This window comes from Elephas maximus, chromosome 3 (assembly GCF_024166365.1).
Source record: "Elephas maximus indicus isolate mEleMax1 chromosome 3, mEleMax1 primary haplotype, whole genome shotgun sequence".
Classification (NCBI taxonomy): domain Eukaryota; kingdom Metazoa; phylum Chordata; class Mammalia; order Proboscidea; family Elephantidae; genus Elephas; species Elephas maximus.
The window spans coordinates 32,350,352-32,364,785 of record NC_064821.1 but is presented as its reverse complement, the minus strand read 5'-3'; the positions used below and the strand labels follow the sequence as shown (position 1 = coordinate 32,364,785).

The window sequence follows — 14,434 nt, the reverse complement described above, 5'->3', positions numbered from 1 at the left end:
CTTGCTCCCTAGGCCCCTTTCCACCCTTCAGATGCAGCCTGCATCATCTCCTCCGGGGAGCCTGCCCTGATCCCAGGCCAGGTCACAGGCTCTTGCTGTGGTTCTGGTATCAGCATTTGCTGGGTAAAGTGGCAGGCAGCCCTGGGCCCAGCTAGTAACTGGAGGCAGGGACAGGGTCAGGGCTTTAATATCAGATGTGGGGTCTCACAAGGCACAAACACCCTCACGGAGACCAAATATAAATAACTCCATTGTCCTGGGAAGGAGGGGTTTGGGGAGAGGCCAGCGTTTGAGCAGGTGAGTCCCGGGAGTCACTCACTCTCCGAGTCGGAGTAGTCTGCCACAAGGGAGGCGCTGAGGCTGCAGGAGTGCGGGGTGTCTGAGGACATGTCAGCTGCCCCCTGGTGTGGGCCTCGTGGGGACAGGGGCCTGTCCCGACAGCTGCTCTCTGGGATCTCAGCTGTCTCCTGAGAGCAGTTTTGTGGAAATTTGGGCCTGTCCTGGGGGGTCCTCTTTGGCACCTCTGGCTCCCTGGACTTGGGGGTCTCAGGTGCATCTTGGGGGCTCTCCTGGACTTCCCGCGACTGCCGCCGTACTATGCCCAGGTCCCCCACAGTGATGGGGGAGCCGACATGGGCAGACCTGCGGTTTTGGGCCAGCTTCTTCAGGACGCTGCCAGCTTTGCTGCTGCTGCTGGCACTGGATCCAGGGGCAGAGGAGAACCAGGAGCGGCTGATGATCTCTGTCCGCTTGAGTTTCTGCTTGTCCTCGTAGGCTGGAAGGGGACAGGAGGAGAAGGCATTTGAGTGAGGGCAGAGACCTGGTGCCACCCTCCACCTGGCTTGCCACGGCTGGGCCCCCACCCCTGACGGCCCCACGCACAATCCAGGGTGTGAAACTTGAGCAGGGCGGCCAGCTTTCGGTCTTCCTCCGTCTCAGGCACCAGTGGGATGGCCAGGCTTGCCTTGGCCTGCAGCGCTTGGTCCCTTTCCTCTTCCTCCTTGATGGCTTTCTTCTTTTCCTGGGGTGGGGTTGGGGGAGGGGACAGAAAGGGGCTCTAGAGCTGCTCCAGCTCCGGGGACTCGGTCTCCTTTTCTGACAGCTTGTAAGGGGATATCAAAGTGGCTCCACAAGAGGGAGACACAATCGCTAGCACGTGTACCATTCATTCCTTCACTCATTCATTCACCAACTATTTACAGAAGGCCTCTGAGTGGCAGGCCCTGTTCTAAGCACTGGGGCCTAGTAGTGAGCAGACAAAACCCTTGCCCATTAGGGAACTGACATTCTAGGGGGTGAGGCACACAAGAAACAAGCTGCTGAAGTGAGGGGGCCATGTGGGTAACTGCAGTATTGCAAGGCAGAGAACAGCAAGTGCAAAGGTCCTGAGGTAGGAAGATGCTTGGAGCACTTGAGGAGCAGCCAAGAGGCCAATGTGAAAGTAGTGGAGTGAGCGAGGGGGAGTGGAAGAAGACGAGAGCAGGGAGGTGATGGGGCAGGTTGTACAGCGCTTGGTGGACTTCAGGGAGGAATCTGGCTTTTGCTCTGAGCACTAGGGGGGTGCAGGGGGTGCAGACCACACCACATGACACTGTCAGAGAAGGTGACACCAAAATGTCTGTAAAATTTTTGTGCAGTATTTCAGCAGAAATTTGATTTTTAATAAAAATATTCCTGTAGTTATAACAACAAAAACATTTTTCATAAGCCCAGCTTGCATGTATCAATATACCTCCAAGGCTAAAACTCTACGCTAATTTACTTTTTGAATCTTCCAATGCACTCTGGTCAGAGCTGTCTTTATTACCCAATCACAATGATGCTTCGAATCACGGGGTTTTCTCTGCACATGCTACAAGCACCCACAGTTGTTTTTGTTACTGCAGGTGTTTTTACAGTTGCTGATTTTGTCAAATTTTCTGATGTTTTAGCTACAATATTGTGGTCATTGCTATTTGTGAAACTATCAATAACTTTTTTGAGAACGAAGTAGTAGTATGGGAACAGAAGGAGAAAAATCAAAATGTAAATACATGTAGGCTGTGCGTATGATATTATAATTTAAAGGTGTAATTTTAATTTTGCTAGTTGTTTATGTCACTACTATTGCCATTACAGTGATAGACAGGAATTAGGATTTATGAGTACCATTAGTCTAAAAACATTACTAAGGATTCTGTATGGTCTGGTATGGGAGGAGGTCCGGGGCTGGCTCTGACTGAGTGGAAGCCATGGTGGGTTTGGTGCACAGGGATGTCCCCTGACTTGGGAGTTCACAGGTGCCCTCTGGCTGCTGCAGGGGGAACAGACTGTGTGTGTGTGTGCGCGCGCGCGTGTGTGTGCGTGTGTGCATGTGTGTGTGGGGGGAGTGAGGTGGGGAGCTGGGAGACCAGGAAGGAAGACCAGGTGGGAGATGACAGGCCGTGACAGGGTGGGGTGGGGGCTGTGGAGTAGAGACAAGTAGGTGGATTCTAACTCTCATTTGGAGGAGCTGACGTCCGTTCCCTGTGAAGGGACGGGGGTGGTGATTATAAATGAAGAGTTTATATATGAAGAGTTTAGGCCAACTGCAGGCTTTGGAGCCCGAGGACTCAGGCAGATGGAGCTGACTTCGTGCCTAAAAAGGCAAGAGGCAGGTGAGGGGCCTGAACAGGGTTTCACCGAGGAGACCTGGCTAGAGAGGGCAATTCTCAGTAATAAACGACTAGTAAGAAAGCTGGCAATTTTACTCCTGATAATAGTGACCCCAGAAGACAGAAAAAGATATGGCGAAGATGGGTGTGGCAGAATGGCAAGTCCACCCTTACCATCGCAAAAAAAAAAATGAGGCATGTGGGATACTCCTGCAGCCCTCAGCATGCATGTCCAGGGATGCGGACACCCCACAGAGCAGGAGTATACTCTTATGTCCTGCAGAACTTCCCGGTGCCCTGACTGACATCCGCGAAGGTGAAAACTGCATATTCATCAGAACCCAGACCCCAGAACCCTCTGACATCGCACCACAAAGCATTTCTGGCCCAACCTTAGTAGCCCCTGTAGTCCCCGCCAGCAACATTGGTGGCCTGCCCGAGCACTTATGTACGAGGTAGCTGTTATCGTTCACGTTATTTTAATGCACTTCCCCTTTATTTCTGTTACCATCAGGGCACCTCGTGGCTGACTTCTGAAATGACCTGAAGGGATGGTTACTGATCTATGAATTTCATTTCAGGACGAGAAAGTGGGCCCACAAAATGGGCACCAGTAAAGGGGGTGTGAGCCTCCTCCTGCCTCCCACAGTGGGGCTGGGAGTGACCTACTCCCTCCCAGGCCCCCCACACCCCCGCTCAGCTTTCCCTCCCTCTGAGAAGCTGCTCCCCCAGGGGCTTCAAGGGTAATAACATTCACTGGGCAAGGCACTTCCATGGGCACCATGAGGGAGGGTCATGATCCCCACATGACAGGTAGGGAAACTGAGGCACAGGAGGTGAATGACTCAACCACGGCTAGGACAGGGGTCCTGACCCACCATGTGTTCTCCCTCTCAAGGGTGTCTGAATGTGGGCGATCTGGGGAGCCCCCTGCCTGCCCATGGTCCTGACCCTGGAGCCCTGCTCACCCGGAACCTTCTCCGCAGCATGCTGTTGAGGGCGAAGTCATCCTTCCAGGCACTCTGGGCCTCCTGGATGTGGCTGAGGGTGGGCAGGGCCTTCTTGAGCGTGCTGCGGTCAGCCTCACCATGCTCCAGGCGGAACATGGCATCTGTCTCCAGCTTCTGCTTCTTCTCATGCTCTGCAATGGCGAGAGAGTGGCTGGGCCTCTGGGCACCAGGTTGGGCCGGCCACAGGTACACCGGGCAGGGGGGTGGGCGGGTGGCACTCACCTGTCGTCAGCACCTGCTCATTGTCCTCCATGTCCCAGCGCTCCTCCTTCCGCTGGGCACCGCTCACAATGACGTAGTCGCAGTTGGCTGGATCTGTCTGCATCTCGATGTGGTTCACACACAGGTGGCATTTCATCCGGAACCTAGCCGGGGCCGGGGACCAGAGTCAGGATGCAGTAGCCCTGCTCCACTGGCCCCTAGGACCTCTGCAGGCCCCCTTCCATCCATCTGTATCATTTGACACACATTCCCTAAGCACCTACTACATGCTGGGCTCTGTATCTGGGGATACAACATGGGCGAGACAGACACAGCCCCACCACCAGGGACTGACCTCTGCCAATGAGGCCAAAGCTTGTTCATTCATCTGTGTATTCAACAGCCCCCCAAGCTACGCTGCCCTGTGACAGGCTTGGTGCCAGCTGTTGGGGATGTGGCAGTGAACCCAGCCTCTCTGCTCTTAGAGGGGTAACGTTCCAGTGGGGCATGTCAACAGCAAGGGGACAAGCAGCCATATAAGATGGGGCACGATGCCACCTTAGGACAGGCCTCTGTGGGAGGTGGTGTCTGAACGGAAGCTGAAGCTGAGGGAGGGAAGAGGTGGGAGTGTCCCTGGCGTTTGTCAGCAGCAGCATGAGCAAGGGGGAGAGTGGAGGAGATGAGGACCGGGGCCGACAGGGCTTTGTGGGCCACCTTGTGGGAACCTTGGCTTTTACCAGAGTGGTGGGAGCCGTGGAGGGCTCTGAGAGGAGGAGGGCCATGCCCTGACTGACATACCAGGACGGCTTCCAGACGAGCCCCACAAGGAATGCATGTCAGGAAGAGGGTGCAAGCTTCCCTCCTGCTAAGACCCTTTGTAGCCCCTCACTCTCCGCCACCCCACATCCCTGAGACACCGCTGGGGCTGCCCCCACCTGTAGATTGGGGTTGTGTAGTAATTGCCAACTTTCTTCTTTTCTGCGTTGTAACGAACACCTGGAAGGGGAGGGAGAGCAGAAGCTCAGGCCACGCCCAGGGTGTTTTCTCTTGGCTGAGGGGGGGGCCGTGAAATTCAAGGTGGGAAGGAGCAATGTCCAGGCTTGTGTTGTTTTGTTAGGTGCCACTGAGTCGGTTCCAACCCATAGCGAAGGGAACATAGCGGCCCTATACACAACAGAACGAAACACTGCCCAGTCCTATGCCATTTTCATGAATCGTTGCTATGTTTGAGCCGATTGTTGCAGCCACTGTCAGTCCATCTCACTGAGGGTCTTCCGCTTTTTCGCCGACCTTCTACTTTGCCAAGCATGATGTCCCGATAACCAAATGCAGAAGTTATCGAACCAGGCTTGTGAGAGGGGCTCAAGCCACAGAGGAGAGTGCTAGAGCTAGAGCTAGAGTGCCAGGTTCCAATCCCAGCTCCACTGCAATTGGTTGTGTGACCTTAGGCCAGCCATCTCACCCCTCTGGGCCTCAGCCTCCCCTTCTATTAAGTGGGGATAATGATAATGCTCCCATACAGGGTTGTTGTGGGGATTACAGGAGCTAATACACGTGAATTGCTTCGAACAAGGCCTGGCATTTGGCAAGTGTTTAGTAAGGGTTGGCTTTTATTCTTTTTTAGAAAATGTTCAGAGTTTTTGCTTTGCATTGATTTGTTGGTTAGAAAATTTATATACCTGATTCCTTCACCTTATTTATGGGGTAAAAAAAAACCTAAGCTAGAAAACCAGAGCCTAGACTGGCAGGTGGCATGGCCCGGCTCCGCTTTCATTTCCTGGCACGTCCTTGAGGATGGCCTGTGTGTGGTTTCAGGCTGAGCCCTTTTCTGTCCCTTAAGCACCTGGTGGCCTTTGGGGCAGGCACCTCTGCTGGGCCTGACCGGGGGCAAGTTGGAGTTCACCTGTCCTCCTTGTAGTAGGTGGGGGTCCCCACCTTCCTGCACTTCTGTGGTGGGCGGGGAGCTGGCCTAGCCCACACCCGAACATTCATCCTCACAGTCCCCATATTACAGAAGAGGAAACGGAGGCCAGGAGAGTTGAGTTGTAGCCTGGGGCCTTATAGTGGCCGAGCTGGGCTGCATGTCTGCTCATCTGCATGCCTGTGGACAGGTCAGGGCCCAGAGTGAGAGGAGGAACATGAAAAAAGCGGCAGTAGCGGCTATCACCTGCCCTCAGATGTGCTGGGCGGCGTCCTCAGCACTTAGTATCATCTGGATTTCCAGGTTGGTCAACTGACGTTGTCATTTTACTGACATTGCCAAGGCTTTCATTTTACTTGGACTCACAATTAACGCCCATGGAAGCAGCAGCCAAGAAATCAAATGTTGCATTGTATTGGGCAAATCCCCAGCAAAAGATCTCTTTCAAGTGTGAAAAAGCAAAGGTGTCACATTGAGGACTAAGGTGCGCTTGACCCAAGCCATGATATTTTCAATCACCTCATATGCGTGTGAAAACTGGACAATGAATAAGGAAAACTGAAGAACTGGTGCCTTTGAATTATGGCGTTGGTGAAGAATACTGAATATGCCATGGGTTGCCAGAAGAACGAACAAGTCTGTCTTGGAAAAAATACAGCCAGAGTACTTCTCGGAAGCAAGGATGGCGAGACTTCGTCTCATGTACTTTGGACATATTATCAGGAGGGAGGAGTCCCTGGAGAAAGACATCATGCTTGGTAAAGCAGAGGGTCAGTGAAAAAGAGGAAGACCCTCGATTAGATCGACTGACAATGGCTGCAACAATGGGCTCAAACACATCAACGATTGTGAGGATGGCGCACGACTGGGTAGTATTTCGTCCTGTCGTACATAGGGCACTATGAGTTGGAACTGACTCAAGAGCACCCAACTACAACAACAACAAACTGAGGTACATGGCAGCTCAGTCGCTGTGCAGGGTAACCCAGCTGGGAAGTGGAAGAGTGGGGATTTGAACCCAGTGCCTGGTTCAGTGCCCGGCCTCCTAACCACAGCCAGCCAATTACCAGGGCACCTGTCTCCTCTCGATCCTGACTGGGTGCCCTGCAGGTGGAGGGGTTCAGTGTCTGAGAAGGGAATGGCTGGGTGGGGTGGGTGTAGACAGGGGTGCAAGCTCACCCATGCCGATGTGGTTCTTACAGCCATCGCACCAGATGTTATATGGCATCTCGAACCTGCAGAACGAGAAAGCAGTTTCTCTGCACCTGTTCACCTGGGCTCTCCCTGCTCCTCTGCACCCCAGCACTGGCTCCAGAGCTATGGCTCTCCTGGCCCAGGCTGAGGCCTGGTTTCCGGAAGCCAACTTCAGAGCAGTCCACAGTGGGGGTACAGGACAGGAGGTCCTACAGAGTAGCCTTAATGACACTGACTGACCAGTGGACAGTCCTCCCATCACGCTACTCTCTGGCCGGCTGACAGGCCAGGGGAGAGTCCCCTTTTGGTGCTGCTCCATCTTTAACACCTCATGGGCTAAACTCCCTTTTGAACAAAGAAAAAAGGAGGTTATAGGGAGCTGCTGCCAGGCAGTGGAAACTGATCAGAGTTTTATTGTCATTGTATTTCTTTTCTTGTAGTTAGTTGCAATAGAGGTGATCCAAATTCATGGCCACTCCATGTGTGCAGAGTAGGACTGTTCCACAGGGTTTTCAAGGCTATGATCTTTTGGAAGCAGAGCGCCAGGCCTGTCTTCCAAAGTGCCTTTGGGTGGGCTCAAACCACCAACCTTTTGGCTAGCAGTCAAGCGCTTAACTGTCTGTGCCACTCAGGGACTCTATTTATGACATAGAGTCCCTAGGTAATGCCCTTGGGTGCTAACTGAAAGGTTGGTGGTTTGAGCCTACCCAGAAGTGCCTTGGAAGAAAGGCCTAGCGATCTACTTCCGAAAACTCAGCCACTGAAAACACTATGGAGCACAGCTCTGCTCTGACACACAAGATTGCTATGAGTCAGAGTCGACTCAATGGCAACGGGACTGGACTGTTTTGTTATGCAGCAATAGCTGACTGATGCATACAGTGACTTTCCACAGCACTGGGCCAATCAGGAATGCTGAATTCTCCTTGAGGGTGATGCAAGGTGGCCCAGGGGCAGGGGTCTTCAGGTGATGCCAGGGCCTTACCTGATGATAAGGATGCCCTGTGACAGCTTCCGAGCCCGCTCCCGAAGCGGGTGGCTGTTGTGGTATCGGTTGAGAGAGCCATGCTGTGTGGAAAGGACAAGGGAGCAGGTCAGCACTGCTGGGCAGGGGGAGTGTCAGGCCAAACCTCACAGGTTGAGAGGGGCCTCATCTTTACGCCCTGCAGGGGGTTTTAACAGCAGTACGGAGGCACTGAAGTCCTGGTGGTGCACATGGCTTGGAATGAGAATAACTGACTTTGAATGTTCCCTCTCCTGAGCATGTGCCAAAAGAGCTGTGTGACTCAGCCTCCCCTCTCAGCTTCCTGAGCCTCAGTTTCCCCTATCTGTTCATGGGGGACAATGATCACAATCACGGCAGGTTTGTGGAGAGCACTAAGCAAGATCATAATACCGGGCAAATGTTCACTAGGTACTTTATGTGCATTGTCTCATCGTAAGTCCCCAATGATTCTGTGAGGTCAGTTTATTGTACTTCCGCCCTGACATCTGGGGCAACTGGTGTGGAGAGGATGCGTGAGGTACCCAGGACCAAGCCACCAGGATGCACTGACTGAGCACCTACTGTGTGGGGACACAGAGAGGAACAAGACAGACATCCCAGCCCCCGCGAAGTGGACATTCTAGTGGGGGAGACAGATGATACACAAGTACGTGAAAAATACATCAGCCAGTTACAAGGGCTGTGAAGGTAAACGCAGCCTTAGGAAATGTTGATAGTCAGTGAGAAGGTGGTCAGGGAGGCCTCTCTGAGGAGGTGACATTTGAGACATCTGAAGGAGCTGAGGGAGTGGGACTGGTGGTGGAGGGGAGGAAGAGGCCCCGGATAGATGGAACAGTGGCCTGGGGCTAGAGGCAAATACAGGGCTCTGACCCTGGAGTCTGTGTGCTCACCCTCACCCCGAGCTCTGCTATCAACACACTAAGCCCGTGGCTGGGCACAGAGTAAAGGGTCATCAACAAGAGCCACATTCATCACCCAGGAGTGGCGACAGCCCCGAGGCTCGAGTCACCAGTAGAAGGCAGTGAGACCTCAGGGGATGCCTGTCTTTCTGCAGCTGTGGCTCCCACTCCAACCCTACTGCCTCTCCAGGAGGGAATCATGTCCTGGGTGGTTTCTTCCCTATAAATGTGTATTGTTTTGTTATGTAGCAATAGCTGGCTCATACAATGACTTTCTGTTTTATGGAACTAAGGCCCTGCGGCTCTGGGCAGACAGGAGGCACTGAATTCTCCTTGAGATTGCCCTGTGGGTTTCTTCTATTGCAGATGCAGAGAAGGGAGTCTGGCCCTTACCTTTTCGGGATTGAAATCCGGAGGGTAGTACTTGTTTACACCTTTCCTTTCACCCTGCAAAGCAGAAGAGAGAGGTGACTCAGACAGGACCACAGTAAACGTACCTGTGCAGCCTCCTGGGCGGGACTCAGACAAGAGAGACAGGGTCATATTCTAGAGGCCAGCAATTGGCTTGGTGTCTGATCTGAGGCTGGGGACTCGAGTGAAAAACCTGCCATTGTTGCTGTGGAAAATTCCACGGGATTATGATTCTCCTTGAGCAGGGGCTTTCAAACTTGTTTTGACTATGGCTCTCAGTAACAAATATTTTACACTGTGACTATGTAAGCACGCATGAAATACAACTGAGACACAGGTTTCATGAAATACCACCCTGACAGTGAGAGTCCCTCTCTTTTTAAATGCTGGCTGCCACCTGCTAAAATGATGTAATGACCCATCAAAGCAGTGGTTCTCAAACATGGCTGTATGTAAGAAGAACCTGAAGAGCTTCTAAAATATGGATACCTAGGACCCACCCCCAGAGGTTCCTCTAACAGAGAACCTGGTCTGGGGCGTGGGGCTTGGACACTGGCGTTTGAAAAGGCTCCCTGGAAAACAGGCATAGCAAACACTTGTATACGCATTTGCATAGTAGCGTAGCGTTATTCACAATAACCAAACGTCCATCAACAGATGAATGGGTAAACAAATTGTGGTCCATCCACACAATGGAATATTACTCAGCCATAAAAAGGAACGAAGCGCTGATACGTGCTATAACATGGATGAACCCCCAAAATATTATGCTCAGTGAAAGAAACCAGACACAAAAGGCCACATAGTATAAGATTCCATTGATATGGAATAGAGACAGAACACAGATTAGTGGCTACCTGGGCAGGGGAAGGTGGAATGGAAAGTGACTGATAAACGGGTACAAGGTTTCCTTTTAGGGTGAGGAAAACGTTTGGAACCAGATGGAGGTGGTGGCTGCACAACGTTGTGAATGTCCTAAACACCACTGAATTGTTCACTTTAAAATGGTTAATTTTGTTATGCAAATTTACCTCAGTTAAAAAACAAAACAAAAAACTCCACCAGAAACAAAGTTCCCCTGGATGATTCTGGTGTGGGGCTGCCGAGGCTACAACCACCACACCAGAAGACAGGATCCAGAGCTCAGAGAGTCCAGGAGGAGGGGAAGGGGAAGAAAGGGGCACTGTGGAGGCGACAAAGACCGAAAGGGGAACCCAGAGAGCACAGACTGTCTACTCACCATCTTGGAAGCCGCCTATTGCTCCTTGCCCTCAATGCGGCAGACCTGAAAAGATGACGAGACCACACGGGTTGTCTTGTCCTCCTGTGGGGCACAGCACAGGGTCCCTGGGGCTTCCTTGTAAAGATGCCACAGGCTGTGTAGTGGTGCCAGCCCAGTTGGGCCTCTCCCCGAGTGTGGAGGGATCCAAAAAGTAGCGTTTGTCTGTTTAGAAAGACAGCATCCAGTCCACTGTACATCCAACATATCTCAAATCTGACACTTCTCACTCCCTCCACAGCCTCACCCCAGTCCAGTCCCTCTTATCTCTGGCTGGACCAGTGAAGCTGCTTCCTCCCTGGTCTCTCACTCCTCCCCAGGGCCTATGGGGCCCCCATCTACTTCTCCAAGTCTACAGCTCAGCCCTTCCCCTCTTGCTCCCTCTGTTCCAGCCACACTGGCTTCCTGTCTTCAAAGGCCAAGTGCAGGGCCTTCGCACCTGCTGTTCCTCTGCCTCCAATGCTCTTCCACCAGCTGTCCGCTCAGACAGCTCTTTGTTACAGGTCTCGGTTCAAACAGCACCTTCTTCAGAGGCCTCATCTGTTGGGGTTCCTGTCACATCGCCCTGTGTCTGGTTACTTGTCTATGGTCTGTCTCCCCACCAGGAGAGTACAATGCACTGTATCCCCCACACCCAGAACAGTGCCTATCCCTGAGAAATGCTGAGCGGGTGAATGACTAACTGATTGAGGGGCCACAGGGATCAGTGCTGGTGACACACACAGGAAATGCAGGGGCTCCTTGAACTGGCAGTGGTGAAGAGACTTTTAGGTCAAATAAAAGGAAGTTCTACTTTCCACTGCTAAAGAGACATCGTGAGGCAGTAAAGTGTCCTCCAGCACAGGGATCAGCAAACTTTTTGTTTAAAGGACCAGTGAATATTTCCAGCTTTGAGGGCCAGATGATCTCTGTTCCAGCCACTCACCTCTGCCCTTGTAGCCTGAAAGCAGCAACAGGCAATATGTAAATGATGAGCATGGCTGTGTTCCAATACAGCTTTATTTAGGGACACTGAACTTTATCAATTTCACCTGTCACGAAATCATCTTTTTTTAATCATTAAAAAATGTAAAACCATTCCTAGCTTGCAGGATGAACAAAATCAGCAGCAGGGTCTATTGCCTCCACATGACAGATGCAGGAGCTTGGTCTCTAATGGCTTCTGCCAACTTAGCTGTATAACGTCTGATGTGTACCGTGTGCCAGGAGCCACACTAAGATCTGACACCACCGCTGCATTTAGTCTGTACTGGTTTTATTATTGCCCGTTGACAGATGAGGCCATAAGAGCACGGGTAGGTTAAGTAACTGACCCACGGTCTGAAGCTGCTGGGGAGCAGAGTGGGTTCAGAGCCCCAGATATAAAGTGTTCTGCCATCACTCTGAGCCTCTCTCCATCTTGGATCCTCAATCTGTAAAGTGTGCCTGCTGCATTAGACTTTTCCAAAGGTCCGTTCAAACCTAAAATGCTTTTGCCAATAGAAAAGCTAAGTGCCCAGGCTTTGTAGCTGCAGCTCTCTGGGTTTGAATCCCACATCCACTGCTCACTGGCTGGCTGTCTGAACTTGGCCAGTGTCTGAGCTGCCCTGAGCTTACACTTTCTTACCTGTAAAGAGCAGATGATGACCATGGGACTGACTTTCTGGCGTCGCTGTGAATAAAACAACGCACAGGAAGTGAATGCACAGAGTTACATATCTGGTTTAGGGGAGCTGGGCATCTTGAGATGGTTTTTACCAACCCAGTAAACGGCACAGGCAGGGCTTCAGGGTGGATTTATAGGACTCTTTGGTCCTTGGAGATCCCTGGGTGGCACAAAAGGTTCGCACGCAACCTCTAAGCTAAAGGTTGGCAGTTCAAACCCACCCAGCAGTATCGTGGAAGAACGGCATGGTGGTGTGCTTCTGTGAAGATTACCTGTTGCCCTTGAGTCAATTCCAACTCATAGCGACCTTCCAGGGCAGAGTAGAACTGCCTCACAGGGTTTCCAAGGCTGTAATCTTTCTATCACAGAGCAGTTGGTGGCTTCGAACCACTGACCTTTTGGTTAGCAGCTGAGTACTTAACCACTGTGCCACCAGGGCCCTAACACATGGGGTTGCCATGAGTCAGAACTGACTGGATGGCGACGGGTTTGGATTTAGTTTGCCTGGTCCTTGGTGTCAAGAACAGTTGTAGAGCTCATCTGCCTGGGGCTTATTGCTTGAGCTGGAACCCTGAGTCTGCTGCTTCCTAGCTACTTGACTTTGGGCAAGTTGCTTAACCTCTCTGAGCCTCAGTTACCTCATCTGTATAATGGGGTTTGTAAAAGTATCAATCTGATAGGGTTGCTGTGAAGACTCAGTAAAGTGCTCTGAATAGCGTTAGAAGACCAGCAGGCGTTAAACGTCGGCAGTTTTTAGTTATTGCTCACGCCCAGCATTTTACGCGCATCTTACAAATTCTTTACCACGACCTGATGAGGCAGAGGCTTATCGGTTCCATTTCCTAGATGAGGAAACTGAGGAGCCCGTTAGGCAAAAAATGCGGCGGGTTGGGGGTCACAGTCGTGCCCGAGCCCTGGGAGACTTGGGTCGGGGGTCGCGAGCGGGGCACTGGGCCGGCTCTGAGCGTTGGGTCCGCTTGCGCAAAGACTCCCTGGCTCACAGCGAGTGCATGTGCGTCCGGTGGCTTTAAAGCCGGGATGCGGCGGCGGCTGGACCCCCAACCCCAGCTGGCCTGCCTAGCCCCTCAGCCCGCACTTACCTGCCCTCCTCTTGACGTCACGGCGCGACTGCGTCCGGAAGTACGTGCCTGGCGCGGAAGGGGGCGTGGCTCTATCCCCGGGACGCCGGCGCGTAGCGGCGTGGGGAAGCTGCGCCACGTTGATTGGCTGAGTGCCGAAAATGCCGCGAGCTCTCAGGCGTCGGAGAGGACGGGTACGCGCCTGCCCCTCCCAAACAGGACACGTCACGAAGCCCCACCCCCGGCCTCGCCCACTCTTGCAGGCCCAATCCGAGGCCGCTCCATGACCGCGTCCTCCCAATGGTAAGCTGTCTTGCGGGCTACAGCCACAAAGTAAACAGGGATTCGCAAACCGCAGACACGGGACAAAATGAAAGAGCCTCTTGGCTTTTAAAGGTAGCGTGCTGAGAATTGTTGTTCGGTGCCGTCGAGTCGGTTTCGACTCATAGCGACCCTACGTACAGCAGAACGAAACACTACCCGGCCCTGCGCCGTCCTCACAATCGTTGTTACGGTTGAGCTCATTGTTGCAGCCACTGTGGCAACCCATCTCGCTGACGGTCTTCCTCCTGTTCACTGACCCTCTACTTTACCAAGCGTGATATCTTTCTCCAGGGACTGATTCCTCCTCATAACATGTACAAAGTATGTGAAAGCAGTCTCGCCATCCTTGCTTCTAAGCAGCATTCTGGTTGTACTTCTTCCAAGACAGATTTGTTCGTTCTTTTGGCAGTCCATGGCATGTTCAGTATTCTTCCCAGACACCGCAATTCAAAGGCGTAAATTCTTCGGTCTTCATTATTCATCGTCCAGCTTTCACATGCATATGAGGCCATTGAAAATACCATGGCTTGGGTCAGGCGCACCTTAGTCTTCAGGGGTGACATCTTTGCTTTTCAAAACTTTAAAGAGGTGTTTTGCACAGATTTGCCCATTGCAATGTGTCTTTTGATTTCTTGACTGCTGCTTCCATGGGTGTTGATTGTGGATCCAAGTAAAATGAAGTTCTTGACAACTTCAATCTTTTCTCCGTTTATCATGATGTTGCTTATTGGTCCAGCTGTGAGAATTTTTGTCTTCTTTATGTTGAGGTGTAATCTATACTGAAGGCTGTGGTCTTTGATCTTCATCAGCTAGTGCTTCAAGTCCTCCTCAC

At 52.1% G+C, this 14,434-nt stretch overlaps 1 protein-coding gene across 1 annotated transcript; it reads right to left on the bottom strand.

Annotated features, from left to right (window-relative positions):
* Positions 1-154: 154 nt before the first annotated feature.
* YJU2B (YJU2 splicing factor homolog B) lies at positions 155-13,360 on the bottom strand. Its single transcript, XM_049877090.1, has 11 exons — positions 13,300-13,360; positions 12,161-12,205; positions 10,516-10,719; positions 9,258-9,311; positions 7,945-8,027; positions 6,945-7,000; positions 4,780-4,840; positions 3,866-4,008; positions 3,602-3,774; positions 883-1,021; positions 155-775 (listed from the first exon to the last, which is right to left on the bottom strand). The coding sequence occupies exons 3-11, from the start codon at positions 10,516-10,518 to the stop codon at positions 312-314; spliced, it is 1,176 nt and encodes a 391-aa protein (XP_049733047.1). The 5' UTR covers positions 10,519-10,719; positions 12,161-12,205; positions 13,300-13,360; the 3' UTR covers positions 155-311.
* Between the last annotated feature and the right edge of the window lie 1,074 nt (positions 13,361-14,434).